Here is a 14948-nt window from a genome sequence, read left to right as displayed (position 1 = left end):
CACCCCCAATCCTTTCCCCGAATTCCCCCCAACCACATCTTTCCCCTCAAGTCCTCTTACATTTTGCTTTGAACTACCCCCCTTTGTGGGTTTTTACCCCAAACCCCCTCGCTACATCCACCAGAAAGCAACTTTCATCTCAGATCTCCTCACAACTCCCCCCAAAAGATGACTTTCACACAAATCCCTTCCCCAAACACCCCCAAACCACGTCTTTCCCCTCAAATAGTCTCAAATTGCCACTCAAACTCCCTCCAAATAGGATTGGTTTTACCCCAAGTCCCCTCAAAAACTACCCCCAAACGTAACTTATGACCACGCGTCTCCTTTCAAATGCCCCCAAAAGACCACCTTACACCCCAATTCCCTTCTCAAACTCCACAAGACCACGACTTCCACCTCAAATCTTCTTCAACTCCTCCAAAATAGGACTGGTTTACCACAAATCACCTTCCAAATCCCCCAAAACGCAACTTCTACCACAAGTCTCCTTACAAAATCCCCCAGAGGAGCACTTTCACTCCAAATCTCTGCCCTAAATTCCCCACAACCATGTCTTTCACCTCAAATACTCCCAAACTTCCCTTCAAATGACCCCAAAATATGTTGCTTTTACCCCAAGTCGCCTTACAAGTTACCGCCAAACGTGACTTTCACTGCAACTCTCATTATAAGTGGCCCAAAACAACAACTTTAAACCGAAATCCCTTCCCAAAACTCCCACAAAACACGGCTTTCACTTCGAGCCTTCTCGAATTTCCCCTCTGGGAAAACGGTGGGAGGGTGACCTGGGCTCTGTCCTCACCTCTGCAGGGCTGCTTCTAAACGTGCTGCCCTTTGCCTCCTCTTCCCAGCAGGGCAGTGGGGGCCATTCAGGCCCTGTCAAGAGCTCCAGCACAGAAGAGGACACCCAGCACGGGACCAGATCAGCGCCTGGCACCCAGACCGGCAACCTGGGGACACAGCCAGGGTCCCCTGGCACTTCGATCCCCACCCTGTGGACAGAGCTAGGGTCACACAACACCCAGACCCCGACTCTAGGGGCACAGCCAGGATCCCCTGGCACACAGGTCCCCACCCTGGGGACACAGACAGGGTCCTCTGGCACTTCAACTCCCACTCTGGGGGTAGAGCTAGGGTCACCCAACACCCAGACCTCGACTCTAGGGGCACAGCCAGGATCCCCTGGCACACAGGCCCCTACCCTGGGGACACAGAGAGGGTCCTCTGGCACTTCAACTCCCACGCTAGGGGTAGAGCTAGGGTCACCCAACACCCAGACCTCGACTCTAGGGGCACAGCCAGGATCCCCTGGCACACAGGCCCCTACCCTGGGTACACAGACAGGGTCCCCTGGCACTTCGACCCCCACGCTGGGGGTAGAGCTAGGGTCACCCAACACCCAGACCTCGACTCTACGGGCACAGCCAGGATCCCCTGGCACACAGGCCCCCACCCTGGGGACACAGACAGGGTCCTCTGGCACTTCAACCCCCACGCTGGGGGTAGAGCTAGGGTCACCCAACACCCAGACCTCGACTCTAGGCACACAGCCAGGATCCCCTGGCACACAGGTCCCCACCCTGGGTACACAGCCAGGGTCCTCTGGCACTTCGACCCCCATGCTGGGGGTAGAGCTAGGGTCACCCAACAACCAGACCGTGACTCTAGGGGCACAGCCAGGATCCCCTGGAACCCAATCCCCCACTCTGGGGACACAGCCAGGGTTCCGCTGGCACCCATATCCCTACCCGGGGAGCAGAGCCAGGGTCCCCCAACACCCAATCCGCCACCCTGGGGGCAGAGTCAGGGTCCTCTTTCAGCCAGACCTCCATCGCAGGGACACAGGCGCAGGCGTTTCAGGAGATCGGGCAGCTCGGCATCCTCTATGCCACCCTGAAGGAGCAGGTGGCCAAGCTGGCTGCCAGCAAGGCGGAGCGCTCCGAGCTTGAAAAGCTCCACCAGCTCTTCGCGGAGGGAGGTGAGAGTCCTGGTGGGGCTGGTGGGAGCTGTTTGGGGTGGGGGCACTCTGGGTGAGAGAAACACCATGCTCACAGCCTGGCCCCGAGGGCGAGACCTCCTCACCAACCATGTGTAGTCCCCTTGGACCACGACTCTCCAGGTCAGAAGAACATCACCAGTGCCCTGTCCGACCTCCAGAGCCAGCTGTCCTCTCTGCAGAGCCCAGCCAGCGACCTGCAGGGTGAGACAGGCAAGGTGAGCCAGCGGCTGGCCCCGAGGGGGCTGCGGGGATGCCAGGGAGGAGTTGGGCACGGAGGGGGCAGGCAATGAGCCCCTGTGCCGGGACGATAAGGGGGTTGTGCCCTGACTCTGCCCCACCACCGTTTCCAGATCATGCAGCTGGAGCACGCCCTTGGAAAGCTGCAGGTGCCTGGAGCTGAAGGGAAAGAGGACATCAGGTATGAGACCACCCTGCAACTGGGGTGAAAGGGTGGGAGAGGGTTTCCCATGCTATGGGGCTGCATGGGAGCTCGGGGTGCTGGAACCATGGCGCATTGGGGCACACTGCAGCAGCCCCATGGAGGCTAAGCCTGCCTGTGCCTCTGTCTCTCTGTCCAGGTTACTGCTGCAGGAATTAAAGCAGGAGCTGGGAGAGCAGCAGCAGAAGAGCCAGGCTGCGCTGGAGCAGCTGGTGGACAAGAGTGCCGACCAGCTGCAGGCACAGGTGAGGTGCGGGGGCACAGTCCTACCAGCCACTGGCTGAGTGGAGTGATCCTGGTGGGTTTCCCAGCCACATCGCTGGGATGGATGGGGCCATGCAGCCTCCATGGCACCTAGGCTCGCTGGCTGCATCCATCCCACCTCAGAGCCTGTTCCTTCTCCACTTCCTGCAGCTGGATGAGTTGAGGGTGGTGGTGGAGAGCCTGAGGCAGGCAGAGGGGCACGCAGCGCACCCCATCTGCAGCAAGGACACCGGCACGCAGGTGGAGCAGCTCCTGCAGCGCTATGAGAAGCTGCAGGAGCAGGGGGACTCTGTCATGTGCCAGCAGGCAGCGGGCAAGGTGGCGAGGCAGCAGCATGAGAAGAGCCAGGTAGGGAGGTGGTGGCGTGGGGACCTTGGGAGGGGCTGCTGGGACCCCACCACGACTGGCTGTGCTTTGCTGAGATGTGGAGGAGTCCCTCGCTGCTCCCGTGCTTGGCTTCTACAAGCCAGCAGCATGGAAGGAAAAGAAAGCCTTGGGCGAAATGTCCTGCTGGCACCGACAGCCCGTGGCCGCTGGCCAAGTCACCGGACAGAGGGAGGGAGGATTTCCAGACCAACTGTGGGCCCCTCACCAGGCCTCGGTGTCTCCCTGCAGGGACCAAGCCCACAGGGCTGATGGGGCAAGGGGGGCCATATCGCCACTTCTCCTTCCGACACCGGCGGGCCCTGCCCGTCTCCCATCAAACCTTCCTCACCTCTCTCCTGCCTCTCCCTGTTGCCAGAAAGCAACCAAATCCACCGCGGGCAGCCAAGTCAGCCGAAGCCAGTTTGAGGCCAGTATGGAGCAGCTGATGGAGATAAGAAAGAAGATCCAGAGCCAGGGGATGGCCCAGGAGCAGGGCTTGCAGCAGGTGCAGCAGCAGCTCAGGGAGGTGATGGACTCCAAGGTGAGGGCTGATTCGTCCCCGCTGCCAAACGCAGGCACTTTTGGGCCGGGCAGACTAAGGCAGCCTCCGTCCGAGGGTCTCCCCTCCCGGCTCTCTCCCGGGGACCACCACGTCCCACGCCGGGGCAGCACGCTGAGGTGGTCCACCTGTCCACAGCTGGATCGCCCGGAGCTGGCGCCTGTCCAGAGCCAACTGGAGCACTGTAACAACACCCTGAAGCAGCTCAAGGACATCGTGCCACAGACAGGGACAGCCGATGGAGCAGCTGGGATGAAGTGAGTGTGATGGGCACAGGGGTGGCTTTGGGGAGAGCGCTTGTCCTGTTTATGCCCTGTGGCCATCGCGGCCAGCATGGTACCCTGGCACGGGAGCGATTTAGCCAGCAAACAGTGGGGATGGAGAGGAAGCAGCTGGGTCTTCTCCTCCCACCAGGAGCCAGCAGCAGCTTCCCCATGCCAGAGAAGGCACAAGGAGGGGATACTGGGGTGTGGGTACAAAGGCTTTTCTGGGTTGAGGGTCAGGGCTGGTGGCTTGTCCTCCCGGGCAGGGCTGTGACACGCAGTGCCCTGCGGACCTGGCTTGTGACCTGCCCTCCTGGCAAGGCCCAGGGGTGTAATTAGTGCTGAGGCAAGCGCTGTGAGGGCCACTTGGGATGGCAGGTGTGGGTGCCTGTGCCCTTCACTCCATGTCCCTGCCAGCCCTGGGCAGCTGCCGGGTTTCGGAGTTGGGTGGCAGGGCAAAAGCAAGCATGTGCTGGTCCTCAGGCAGTGGTGACAAAGCCTATACTAAACCCATGGGAACGCTGCATCCCCCAGGCTCAGCGCTGGCTCCCAGGCTGGGAGCATCCCGTCCCAGTAAGGTCTACTATAATCGCTTCCTTTGGCCTTGCCAGCACGCCCAGATCCCATGGGACTGCAGTGGTGTGGGTGTCCGTAGGAGCAGTTCCTGTGCTTCTGGTGGGGTTTGGATACTCCCCTCTGTGGATTCCCTGGTGCCTAATACGAGGTTGAGCTGGTTCCCAGCCCACAAACAACTGCTCTCCCTACTCCACACCCCTCGGTTCTGGAAGCAGACAGACCGTGTTAGGCTGGTGGCAGACAAATCGGGCTGAACGCCCGGTGGCCCCCCAGCAAATGTGGTAACTCCCTACAGGGCAGTGCCCGGCTCCTTGCTGCTGCCTGTGAGCCGTGTCCCCCCTGGAGCTCACCCAGCCTTTCTCTCCCCTCCCCAGGTACCCGCAGGCCCATTCCCCCTACCTGTCCTGTGACCAACCCCTCGCTGTGACGGCACCCGGACCGTGAGTAACACCCGGCACCGTGGGTGGGATGAGGGTGATGGGTGCTGGCACTGCCCCGCTGTGTGGGACACGGGGGCTTGGGTGTCCAGCCCTGCCAAGCGCCCTGCAAAGCCCCCTGGACCGCCCTGTCTGGCAGCAGGGGCACAGGGGGCTGCCATTGGGTACAAGCCCAAGGCTCTGGGGTGCTGCCCTGAGCCAGGGTGGGTCGATTGTCCCAGTCACCCACACACAGCCTCTGCCATCCCCAGGAAAAGGGTGACCCTCCCATTGCTGCCGGCGTTGCCCACCCGCCTCACTGCAAGCTCCACCACCAATCCCGAGTCCTGGCAAGGGGGAGCTCTTCCTGAGGGCAGGGTAGAGGGCTTGGGGAGGAGATGTCGCAGGGGGTCGGCTGTGCTTGCCCCAGCTCTGCGGGGTTTTACAGCTCCCCCCAAAGCTGCCCTGCCCTGCCCAGGTCCCCGTCTCAAGGGCGTTTGAGCTGCGCATGATGAGTTGTGTCTGGTCTCAGCCCTGACTTCAGGCTAGGGGCGGCATCAGGTGCCTCCTGTGAAACGCCTACCCGAAATGCAGCCCTGCAGCTGGGGCAGCCCAGCTCTTGCCTCCTGGTGTCCCTCGCACGGGGTGCAGGGACTGACCACAGGCACAGCCAGTTCACTGGCACCTTGGGGAGAGAGCAGATCCAGTGGGATTGGGGGAGCTGGGAGGGCTTGATCCCAGCAGTGAGTGCCCCTGTGCCCTCCGCCTGGCACAGGGCGCACACGCTATGCCGAGCGCTGAGCACCCCCGTCCCACAGGGAGCCATCAGCTGAGTGCAGGTTCCTCAGCGAGGCACGGAGCAGCGGAGGCCTGCACATTACCACCTACCCACTGCAGCAATACCCGTTCCTCCAGCCCAAGCCACCCAGCACCCTGCCGCCGAGCCAGGTAAGAATGGTGAAGGTAGGGACACGGCAGGGACGAGAGAGGCTGAGAGGGAACACTGAGCCCGCCGAGGGGTCCATGCCTCAGTTCCCCCAAGGAGAGCTGGCGGTGGGAGGGTTGCTGGATTCAGCTCCGTGTCTGAGCCAGCCCGCCCTCTCCTTCCCAGCAGGAGGTGACAGCAAGAGTGGGCAAGGACGGCTGTGTCTCCCGAGGCTGGCGGAAGAGACGGTAGCCTGCTCTGGCGGGCAAGGAAGGTACAGCTGGAGCAGACTGGCACAGGGCCCCTGTGGGTGGGAAGGGGACAGCGCAGGTGGGGGGGGTCCTGGACACCAGCACCCCTGCATCGGGGTGGGGGCAGGACCCCATGTCTGGGTGTCTGCTGCCGGGTAGGGGCCCTGTCCTGGGCTGGCAGAGCTGCCCTGGGGCTGCAGGGGTGCTCAGCCCTGCCCCTCGCCCCCAGGTTCTGCCACCTCAACAGAGGATGAGCCAGCACCTTCTCACAGACACCTCTCCTGGACACCAGAGAACCTCCGGCCGTAACCCAGCACCCAACAGCTGGGCAGCACGGGCAGCAACAGATGCTGGGAGAAAAGCGACTTTCTGATTTTAGTCGTTTTGGATCAATAAAAAACCTTCAACATCTTGTTATTGTTTTATTATTTTCTTTTTGTTTTTTTTTTGGTTTTTTTTTTTAAGCAAGATTGGTTTCAAAACTAAAATCCAGCTCCGCTCTTCCCGAGGAAGGGCCATGGACAGCAGCGACAGGGATGGGGAGCATCAGCTTGATTAACCCCATCCCCCAGTTCCAATCCCCCCCCCCCCCGGCCCTGTAGGGGTGGAGAAGGACAGAGGGAGGGTGGAGTGAAGTGGGGTCTGTGCAAGAAGCCAGGCTGAAATTCAGAAGCCAGAAGAGAAGTGTGCTTTGCTGCAACAAGGTGCTGCAACAAGGGCCTGGGAAATCCAGAGCCTGGAGAAAGAGGCCTTAGCAGCTTCCAGTATGCAAAGGGGCTCCAGGAATACCTGGGAGGGGCTCTTGCTCAGGGAGTGCAGGGATAGGACGAGGGCAACAGTTTTGAGCTGAAAGAGGGCAGAGGGAAAGCAGACAAGGGGGGCTGGGAGTGTTCCTTAGAGCTTGGTGTTGTTTGCCTTGAAGAGCTTGGAAGTTGAGAAGGAAGGAGCCAGCTAGCAGAAGTTGACTGATAAGTGGTCCTGGGAATGCAGTCCTAGACAGGTATGGTTGGATTGAAGATCTGAAAGGTTTTTTCCAACCAAACCATTCTATGATTCTATGAAAATGAATGTTGCTGAAGGTGAGAGCTGACCTGCACCGATTCATCCTATGGCAGCAGAGAGGTGGCCTCACTATGTCTAAGAGGATAGTTTTCCTGTAGGTTGCTCCATAAGAGAGAATTTGTGGCCAGCTGAGTTAGGCCTAATTGCTGCAGCTGTAAGATCCTTAGAAGTGGCAAATCACCGGGGTAGCTGCTAACGAGGTGCTAAAGGTGTAGAAAGCCTTGCTTGGGCATAATAAGGAGGAGTTGGTGGTTGCACCACCCAAAGGGAGGCTGGGCCTTTACTTGCTCCAAATGGTGCCCAAAGAGGGCCACAAACCCCGGAAGCAAATGCCTGATAGCAGTCAGGGGAGGAATCTCGGAGAAACAGCAATGCCAATGACACTCGGGTTGAACGTAATAAAGCCAGTGAAGAGTACCGAAGCAGTAGAACTGAAAGAAGATGAGGAACCAGGAATGAAACAGGGATAGGGTCCGGAGACGCTCAGTTGAACGTGCTAAAGCCAGTGAGAAGCACTGAAGCAGTACACCACCTGAAAGAAGGTGAGCAACCGAGAACTGGGTGCTAAGTATGATGAGCAGCTAGTACACCAAAGATAAGGAGCTAAATGAGAGATTACAGGCCCAAGAAAAGAAGTTCCAGGAGAAGATAAAGGCAGCTCTTGGGGGGGGGCGGGGAGAGGCAGGGGGAAAAAAAAAGGGGGGAAAAAAAGCTTCTCCCTCTCCTTCCTCCCTCCGGAGGCCTGGCGCTGGTGGGGTGGCCACGGGACATTTTTCTGTCCCATGACCCAGGAGGGGCGAGGAGAGCAGTTATCGGTGAAGACTGAGGCAAAAGATCCCACCCAAATCCCTTCCCCCAAAATCACCCCCAATCCTTTCCCCGAATTCCCCCAAACCACATCTTTCCCCTCAAGTCCTCTTACATTTTGCTTTGAACTACCCCCCTTTGTGGGTTTTTACCCCAAACCCCCTCGCTACATCCACCAGAAAGCAACTTTCATCTCAGATCTCCTCACAACTCCCCCCAAAAGATGACTTTCACACAAATCCCTTCCCCAAACACCCCCAAACCACGTCTTTCCCCTCAAATAGTCTCAAATTGCCACTCAAACTCCCTCCAAATAGGATTGGTTTTACCCCAAGTCCCCTCAAAAACTACCCCCAAACGTAACTTATGACCACGCGTCTCCTTTCAAATGCCCCCAAAAGACCACCTTACACCCCAATTCCCTTCTCAAACTCCACAAGACCACGACTTCCACCTCAAATCTTCTTCAACTCCTCCAAAATAGGACTGGTTTACCACAAATCACCTTCCAAATCCCCCAAAACGCAACTTCTACCACAAGTCTCCTTACAAAATCCCCCAGAGGAGCACTTTCACTCCAAATCTCTGCCCTAAATTCCCCACAACCATGTCTTTCACCTCAAATACTCCCAAACTTCCCTTCAAATGACCCCAAAATATGTTGCTTTTACCCCAAGTCGCCTTACAAGTTACCGCCAAACGTGACTTTCACTGCAACTCTCATTATAAGTGGCCCAAAACAACAACTTTAAACCGAAATCCCTTCCCAAAACTCCCACAAAACACGGCTTTCACTTCGAGCCTTCTCGAATTTCCCCTCTGGGAAAACGGTGGGAGGGTGACCTGGGCTCTGTCCTCACCTCTGCAGGGCTGCTTCTAAACGTGCTGCCCTTTGCCTCCTCTTCCCAGCAGGGCAGTGGGGGCCATTCAGGCCCTGTCAAGAGCTCCAGGACAGAAGAGGACACCCAGCACGGGACCAGATCAGCGCCTGGCACCCAGACCGGCAACCTGGGGACACAGCCAGGGTCCCCTGGCACTTCGATCCCCACCCTGGGGACAGAGCTAGGGTCACACAACACCCAGACCCCGACTCTAGGGGCACAGCCAGGATCCCCTGGCACACAGGTCCCCACCCTGGGGACACAGACAGGGTCCTCTGGCACTTCAACTGCCACTCTGGGGGTAGAGCTAGGGTCACCCAACACCCAGACCTCGACTCTAGGGGCACAGCCAGGATCCCCTGGCACACAGGCCCCTACCCTGGGGACACAGAGAGGGTCCTCTGGCACTTCAACTCCCACGCTAGGGGTAGAGCTAGGGTCACCCAACACCCAGACCTCGACTCTAGGGGCACAGCCAGGATCCCCTGGCACACAGGCCCCCACCCTGGGGACACAGACAGGGTCCTCTGGCACTTCAACCCCCACGCTGGGGGTAGAGCTAGGGTCACCCAACACCCAGACCTCGACTCTAGGCACACAGCCAGGATCCCCTGGCACACAGGTCCCCACCCTGGGTACACAGCCAGGGTCCTCTGGCACTTCGACCCCCATGCTGGGGGTAGAGCTAGGGTCACCCAACAACCAGACCGTGACTCTAGGGGCACAGCCAGGATCCCCTGGAACCCAATGCCCCTCTCTGGGGAAACAGCCCGGTTCCGCTGGCACCCATATCCCTACCCGGGGAGCAGAGCCAGGGTCCCCCAACACCCAATCCGCCACCCTGGGGGCAGAGTCAGGGTCCTCTTTCAGCCAGACCTCCATCGCAGGGACACAGGCGCAGGCGTTTCAGGAGATCGGGCAGCTCGGCATCCTCTATGCCACCCTGAAGGAGCAGGTGGCCAAGCTGGCTGCCAGCAAGGCGGAGCGCTCCGAGCTTGAAAAGCTCCACCAGCTCTTCGCGGAGGGAGGTGAGAGTCCTGGTGGGGCTGGTGGGAGCTGTTTGGGGTGGGGGCACTCTGGGTGAGAGAAACACCATGCTCACAGCCTGGCCCCGAGGGCGAGACCTCCTCACCAACCATGTGTAGTCCCCTTGGACCACGACTCTCCAGGTCAGAAGAACATCACCAGTGCCCTGTCCGACCTCCAGAGCCAGCTGTCCTCTCTGCAGAGCCCAGCCAGCGACCTGCAGGGTGAGACAGGCAAGGTGAGCCAGCGGCTGGCCCCGAGGGGGCTGCGGGGATGCCAGGGAGGAGTTGGGCACGGAGGGGGCAGGCAATGAGCCCCTGTGCCGGGACGATAAGGGGGTTGTGCCCTGACTCTGCCCCACCACCGTTTCCAGATCATGCAGCTGGAGCACGCCCTTGGAAAGCTGCAGGTGCCTGGAGCTGAAGGGAAAGAGGACATCAGGTATGAGACCACCCTGCAACTGGGGTGAAAGGGTGGGAGAGGGTTTCCCATGCTATGGGGCTGCATGGGAGCTCGGGGTGCTGGAACCATGGCGCATTGGGGCACACTGCAGCAGCCCCATGGAGGCTAAGCCTGCCTGTGCCTCTGTCTCTCTGTCCAGGTTACTGCTGCAGGAATTAAAGCAGGAGCTGGGAGAGCAGCAGCAGAAGAGCCAGGCTGCGCTGGAGCAGCTGGTGGACAAGAGTGCCGACCAGCTGCAGGCACAGGTGAGGTGCGGGGGCACAGTCCTACCAGCCACTGGCTGAGTGGAGTGATCCTGGTGGGTTTCCCAGCCACATCGCTGGGATGGATGGGGCCATGCAGCCTCCATGGCACCTAGGCTCGCTGGCTGCATCCATCCCACCTCAGAGCCTGTTCCTTCTCCACTTCCTGCAGCTGGATGAGTTGAGGGTGGTGGTGGAGAGCCTGAGGCAGGCAGAGGGGCACGCAGCGCACCCCATCTGCAGCAAGGACACCGGCACGCAGGTGGAGCAGCTCCTGCAGCGCTATGAGAAGCTGCAGGAGCAGGGGGACTCTGTCATGTGCCAGCAGGCAGCGGGCAAGGTGGCGAGGCAGCAGCATGAGAAGAGCCAGGTAGGGAGGTGGTGGCGTGGGGACCTTGGGAGGGGCTGCTGGGACCCCACCACGACTGGCTGTGCTTTGCTGAGATGTGGAGGAGTCCCTCGCTGCTCCCGTGCTTGGCTTCTACAAGCCAGCAGCATGGAAGGAAAAGAAAGCCTTGGGCGAAATGTCCTGCTGGCACCGACAGCCCGTGGCCGCTGGCCAAGTCACCGGACAGAGGGAGGGAGGATTTCCAGACCAACTGTGGGCCCCTCACCAGGCCTCGGTGTCTCCCTGCAGGGACCAAGCCCACAGGGCTGATGGGGCAAGGGGGGCCATATCGCCACTTCTCCTTCCGACACCGGCGGGCCCTGCCCTTCTCCCATCAAACCTTCCTCACCTCTCTCCTGCCTCTCCCTGTTGCCAGAAAGCAACCAAATCCACCGCGGGCAGCCAAGTCAGCCGAAGCCAGTTTGAGGCCAGTATGGAGCAGCTGATGGAGATAAGAAAGAAGATCCAGAGCCAGGGGATGGCCCAGGAGCAGGGCTTGCAGCAGGTGCAGCAGCAGCTCAGGGAGGTGATGGACTCCAAGGTGAGGGCTGATTCGTCCCCGCTGCCAAACGCAGGCACTTTTGGGCCGGGCAGACTAAGGCAGCCTCCGTCCGAGGGTCTCCCCTCCCGGCTCTCTCCCGGGGACCACCACGTCCCACGCCGGGGCAGCACGCTGAGGTGGTCCACCTGTCCACAGCTGGATCGCCCGGAGCTGGCGCCTGTCCAGAGGCAACTGGAGCACTGTAACAACACCCTGAAGCAGCTCAAGGACATCGTGCCACAGACAGGGACAGCCGATGGAGCAGCTGGGATGAAGTGAGTGTGATGGGCACAGGGGTGGCTTTGGGGAGAGCGCTTGTCCTGTTTATGCCCTGTGGCCATCGCGGCCAGCATGGTACCCTGGCACGGGAGCGATTTAGCCAGCAAACAGTGGGGATGGAGAGGAAGCAGCTGGGTCTTCTCCTCCCACCAGGAGCCAGCAGCAGCTTCCCCATGCCAGAGAAGGCACAAGGAGGGGATACTGGGGTGTGGGTACAAAGGCTTTTCTGGGTTGAGGGTCAGGGCTGGTGGCTTGTCCTCCCGGGCAGGGCTGTGACACGCAGTGCCCTGCGGACCTGGCTTGTGACCTGCCCTCCTGGCAAGGCCCAGGGGTGTAATTAGTGCTGAGGCAAGCGCTGTGAGGGCCACTTGGGATGGCAGGTGTGGGTGCCTGTGCCCTTCACTCCATGTCCCTGCCAGCCCTGGGCAGCTGCCGGGTTTCGGAGTTGGGTGGCAGGGCAAAAGCAAGCATGTGCTGGTCCTCAGGCAGTGGTGACAAAGCCTATACTAAAGCCATGGGAACGCTGCATCCCCCAGGCTCAGCGCTGGCTCCCAGGCTGGGAGCATCCCGTCCCAGTAAGGTCTACTATAATCGCTTCCTTTGGCCTTGCCAGCACGCCCAGATCCCATGGGACTGCAGTGGTGTGGGTGTCCGTAGGAGCAGTTCCTGTGCTTCTGGTGGGGTTTGGATACTCCCCTCTGTGGATTCCCTGGTGCCTAATACGAGGTTGAGCTGGTTCCCAGCCCACAAACAACTGCTCTCCCTACTCCACACCCCTCGGTTCTGGAAGCAGACAGACCGTGTTAGGCTGGTGGCAGACAAATCGGGCTGAACGCCCGGTGGCCCCCCAGCAAATGTGGTAACTCCCTACAGGGCAGTGCCCGGCTCCTTGCTGCTGCCTGTGAGCCGTGTCCCCCCTGGAGCTCACCCAGCCTTTCTCTCCCCTCCCCAGGTACCCGCAGGCCCATTCCCCCTACCTGTCCTGTGACCAACCCCTCGCTGTGACGGCACCCGGACCGTGAGTAACACCCGGCACCGTGGGTGGGATGAGGGTGATGGGTGCTGGCACTGCCCCGCTGTGTGGGACACGGGGGCTTGGGTGTCCAGCCCTGCCAAGCGCCCTGCAAAGCCCCCTGGACCGCCCTGTCTGGCAGCAGGGGCACAGGGGGCTGCCATTGGGTACAAGCCCAAGGCTCTGGGGTGCTGCCCTGAGCCAGGGTGGGTCGATTGTCCCAGTCACCCACACACAGCCTCTGCCATCCCCAGGAAAAGGGTGACCCTCCCATTGCTGCCGGCGTTGCCCACCCGCCTCACTGCAAGCTCCACCACCAATCCCGAGTCCTGGCAAGGGGGAGCTCTTCCTGAGGGCAGGGTAGAGGGCTTGGGGAGGAGATGTCGCAGGGGGTCGGCTGTGCTTGCCCCAGCTCTGCGGGGTTTTACAGCTCCCCCCAAAGCTGCCCTGCCCTGCCCAGGTCCCCGTCTCAAGGGCGTTTGAGCTGCGCATGATGAGTTGTGTCTGGTCTCAGCCTGACTTCAGGCTAGGGGCGGCATCAGGTGCCTCCTGTGAAACGCCTACCCGAAATGCAGCCCTGCAGCTGGGGCAGCCCAGCTCCTGCCTCCTGGTGTCCCTCGCACGGGGTGCAGGGACTGACCACAGGCACAGCCAGTTCACTGGCACCTTGGGGAGAGAGCAGATCCAGTGGGATTGGGGGAGCTGGGAGGGCTTGATCCCAGCAGTGAGTGCCCCTGTGCCCTCCGCCTGGCACAGGGCGCACACGCTATGCCGAGCGCTGAGCACCCCCGTCCCACAGGGAGCCATCAGCTGAGTGCAGGTTCCTCAGCAAGGCACGGAGCAGCGGAGGCCTGCACATTACCACCTACCCACTGCAGCAATACCCGTTCCTCCAGCCCAAGCCACCCAGCACCCTGCCGCCGAGCCAGGTAAGAATGGTGAAGGTAGGGACACGGCAGGGACGAGAGAGGCTGAGAGGGAACACTGAGCCCGCCGAGGGGTCCATGCCTCAGTTCCCCCAAGGAGAGCTGGCGGTGGGAGGGTTGCTGGATTCAGCTCCGTGTCTGAGCCAGCCCGCCCTCTCCTTCCCAGCAGGAGGTGACAGCAAGAGTGGGCAAGGACGGCTGTGTCTCCCGAGGCTGGCGGAAGAGACGGTAGCCTGCTCTGGCGGGCAAGGAAGGTACAGCTGGAGCAGACTGGCACAGGGCCCCTGTGGGTGGGAAGGGGACAGCGCGGTGGGGGGGGTCCTGGACACCAGCACCCCTGCATCGGGGTGGGGGCAGGACCCCATGTCTGGGTGTCTGCTGCCGGGTAGGGGCCCTGTCCTGGGCTGGCAGAGCTGCCCTGGGGCTGCAGGGGTGCTCAGCCCTGCCCCTCGCCCCCAGGTTCTGCCACCTCAACAGAGGATGAGCCAGCACCTTCTCACAGACACCTCTCCTGGACACCAGAGAACCTCCGGCCGTAACCCAGCACCCAACAGCTGGGCAGCACGGGCAGCAACAGATGCTGGGAGAAAAGCGACTTTCTGATTTTAGTCGGTTTGGATCAATAAAAAACCTTCAACATCTTGTTATTGTTTTATTATTTTCTTTTTGGTTTTTTTTTGGTTTTTTTTTTTAAGCAAGATTGGTTTCAAAACTAAAATCCAGCTCCGCTCTTCCCGAGGAAGGGCCATGGACAGCAGCGACAGGGATGGGGAGCATCAGCTTGATTAACCCCATCCCCCAGTTCCAATCCCCCCCCCCCCGGCCCTGTAGGGGTGGAGAAGGACAGAGGGAGGGTGGAGTGAAGTGGGGTCTGTGCAAGAAGCCAGGCTGAAATTCAGAAGCCAGAAGAGAAGTGTGCTTTGCTGCAACAAGGTGCTGCAACAAGGGCCTGGGAAATCCAGAGCCTGGAGAAAGAGGCCTTAGCAGCTTCCAGTATGCAAAGGGGCTCCAGGAATACCTGGGAGGGGCTCTTGGTCAGGGAGTGCAGGGATAGGACGAGGGCAACAGTTTTGAGCTGAAAGAGGGCAGAGGGAAAGCAGACAAGGGGGGCTGGGAGTGTTCCTTAGAGCTTGGTGTTGTTTGCCTTGAAGAGCTTGGAAGTTGAGAAGGAAGGAGCCAGCTAGCAGAAGTTGACTGATAAGTGGTCCTGGGAATGCAGTCCTAGACAGGTATGGTTGGATTGAAGATCTGAAAGGTTTTT

At 60.2% G+C, this 14948-nt stretch overlaps 2 protein-coding genes and 1 long non-coding RNA gene across 10 annotated transcripts; all 3 read left to right on the top strand.

Moving 5' to 3' along the window:
- Positions 1–1667: 1667 nt before the first annotated feature.
- On the top strand, positions 1668–4991 carry LOC128851374 (glutamine-rich protein 2-like). Of its 5 annotated transcripts, none has more exons than XM_054059723.1 (7): positions 1668–1981; positions 2123–2217; positions 2353–2420; positions 2581–2686; positions 2856–3053; positions 3448–3887; positions 4844–4991. In XM_054059723.1, the coding sequence occupies exons 3-7, from the start codon at positions 2356–2358 to the stop codon at positions 4911–4913; spliced, it is 879 nt and encodes a 292-aa protein (XP_053915698.1). In that variant the 5' UTR covers positions 1668–1981; positions 2123–2217; positions 2353–2355; the 3' UTR covers positions 4914–4991. The 5 variants fall into 5 exon arrangements, with proteins under 5 accessions (XP_053915698.1, XP_053915697.1, XP_053915696.1 ...); XM_054059722.1 differs by having other exon boundaries at positions 2099–2217; XM_054059721.1 differs by having other exon boundaries at positions 2058–2217.
- A 665-nt stretch (positions 4992–5656) lies between these two features.
- LOC128851101 (uncharacterized) lies at positions 5657–6425 on the top strand. Its single transcript, XR_008448358.1, has 3 exons — positions 5657–5833; positions 6000–6084; positions 6291–6425. It is a non-coding gene; the product is annotated as an uncharacterized LOC128851101 (long non-coding RNA).
- A 2974-nt stretch (positions 6426–9399) lies between these two features.
- On the top strand, positions 9400–14281 carry LOC128851356 (glutamine-rich protein 2-like). 4 transcript variants are annotated; one of them, XM_054059595.1, is made up of 11 exons: positions 9400–9839; positions 9957–10075; positions 10211–10278; positions 10439–10544; positions 10714–10911; positions 11306–11470; positions 11627–11745; positions 12702–12767; positions 13561–13690; positions 13854–13941; positions 14147–14281. In XM_054059595.1, exons 1-10 carry the CDS (start codon positions 9482–9484, stop codon positions 13917–13919), a joined length of 1395 nt encoding a protein of 464 aa, XP_053915570.1. In that variant the 5' UTR covers positions 9400–9481; the 3' UTR covers positions 13920–13941; positions 14147–14281. The 4 variants fall into 4 exon arrangements, with proteins under 4 accessions (XP_053915570.1, XP_053915569.1, XP_053915568.1 ...); XM_054059594.1 differs by having other exon boundaries at positions 9981–10075; positions 11306–11745; XM_054059593.1 differs by having other exon boundaries at positions 11306–11745; positions 13857–13941.
- The last annotated feature ends 667 nt before the right edge of the window (positions 14282–14948 follow it).

This window comes from Cuculus canorus, chromosome 2 (genome assembly GCF_017976375.1).
Source record: "Cuculus canorus isolate bCucCan1 chromosome 2, bCucCan1.pri, whole genome shotgun sequence".
Lineage (NCBI taxonomy): Eukaryota > Metazoa > Chordata > Aves > Cuculiformes > Cuculidae > Cuculus > Cuculus canorus.
The sequence above is the reverse complement of the archived record's forward strand: the minus strand, read 5'-3'. Positions and strand labels throughout refer to the sequence as shown.

What these genes read in the sequence shown, in the direction of transcription:
- LOC128851356 (XM_054059592.1), top strand. Translation starts at nt 9,482, where the DNA reads ATGCTGGGGGTAGAGCTAGGGTCACCCAACAACCAGACCGTGACTCTA. An exon ending in AGCAGCATGAGAAGAGCCAG is followed by an intron (nt 10,912 to 11,305) that starts GTAGGGAGGTGG and finishes CCCTGTTGCCAG; the next exon opens with AAAGCAACCAAATCCACCGC. An exon ending in GATGGAGCAGCTGGGATGAA is followed by an intron (nt 11,746 to 12,701) that starts GTGAGTGTGATG and finishes TCCCCTCCCCAG; the next exon opens with GTACCCGCAGGCCCATTCCC.
- LOC128851374 (XM_054059723.1), top strand. Translation starts at nt 2,356, where the DNA reads ATGCAGCTGGAGCACGCCCTTGGAAAGCTGCAGGTGCCTGGAGCTGAA. An exon ending in CCGACCAGCTGCAGGCACAG is followed by an intron (nt 2,687 to 2,855) that starts GTGAGGTGCGGG and finishes CACTTCCTGCAG; the next exon opens with CTGGATGAGTTGAGGGTGGT. An exon ending in GATGGAGCAGCTGGGATGAA is followed by an intron (nt 3,888 to 4,843) that starts GTGAGTGTGATG and finishes TCCCCTCCCCAG; the next exon opens with GTACCCGCAGGCCCATTCCC.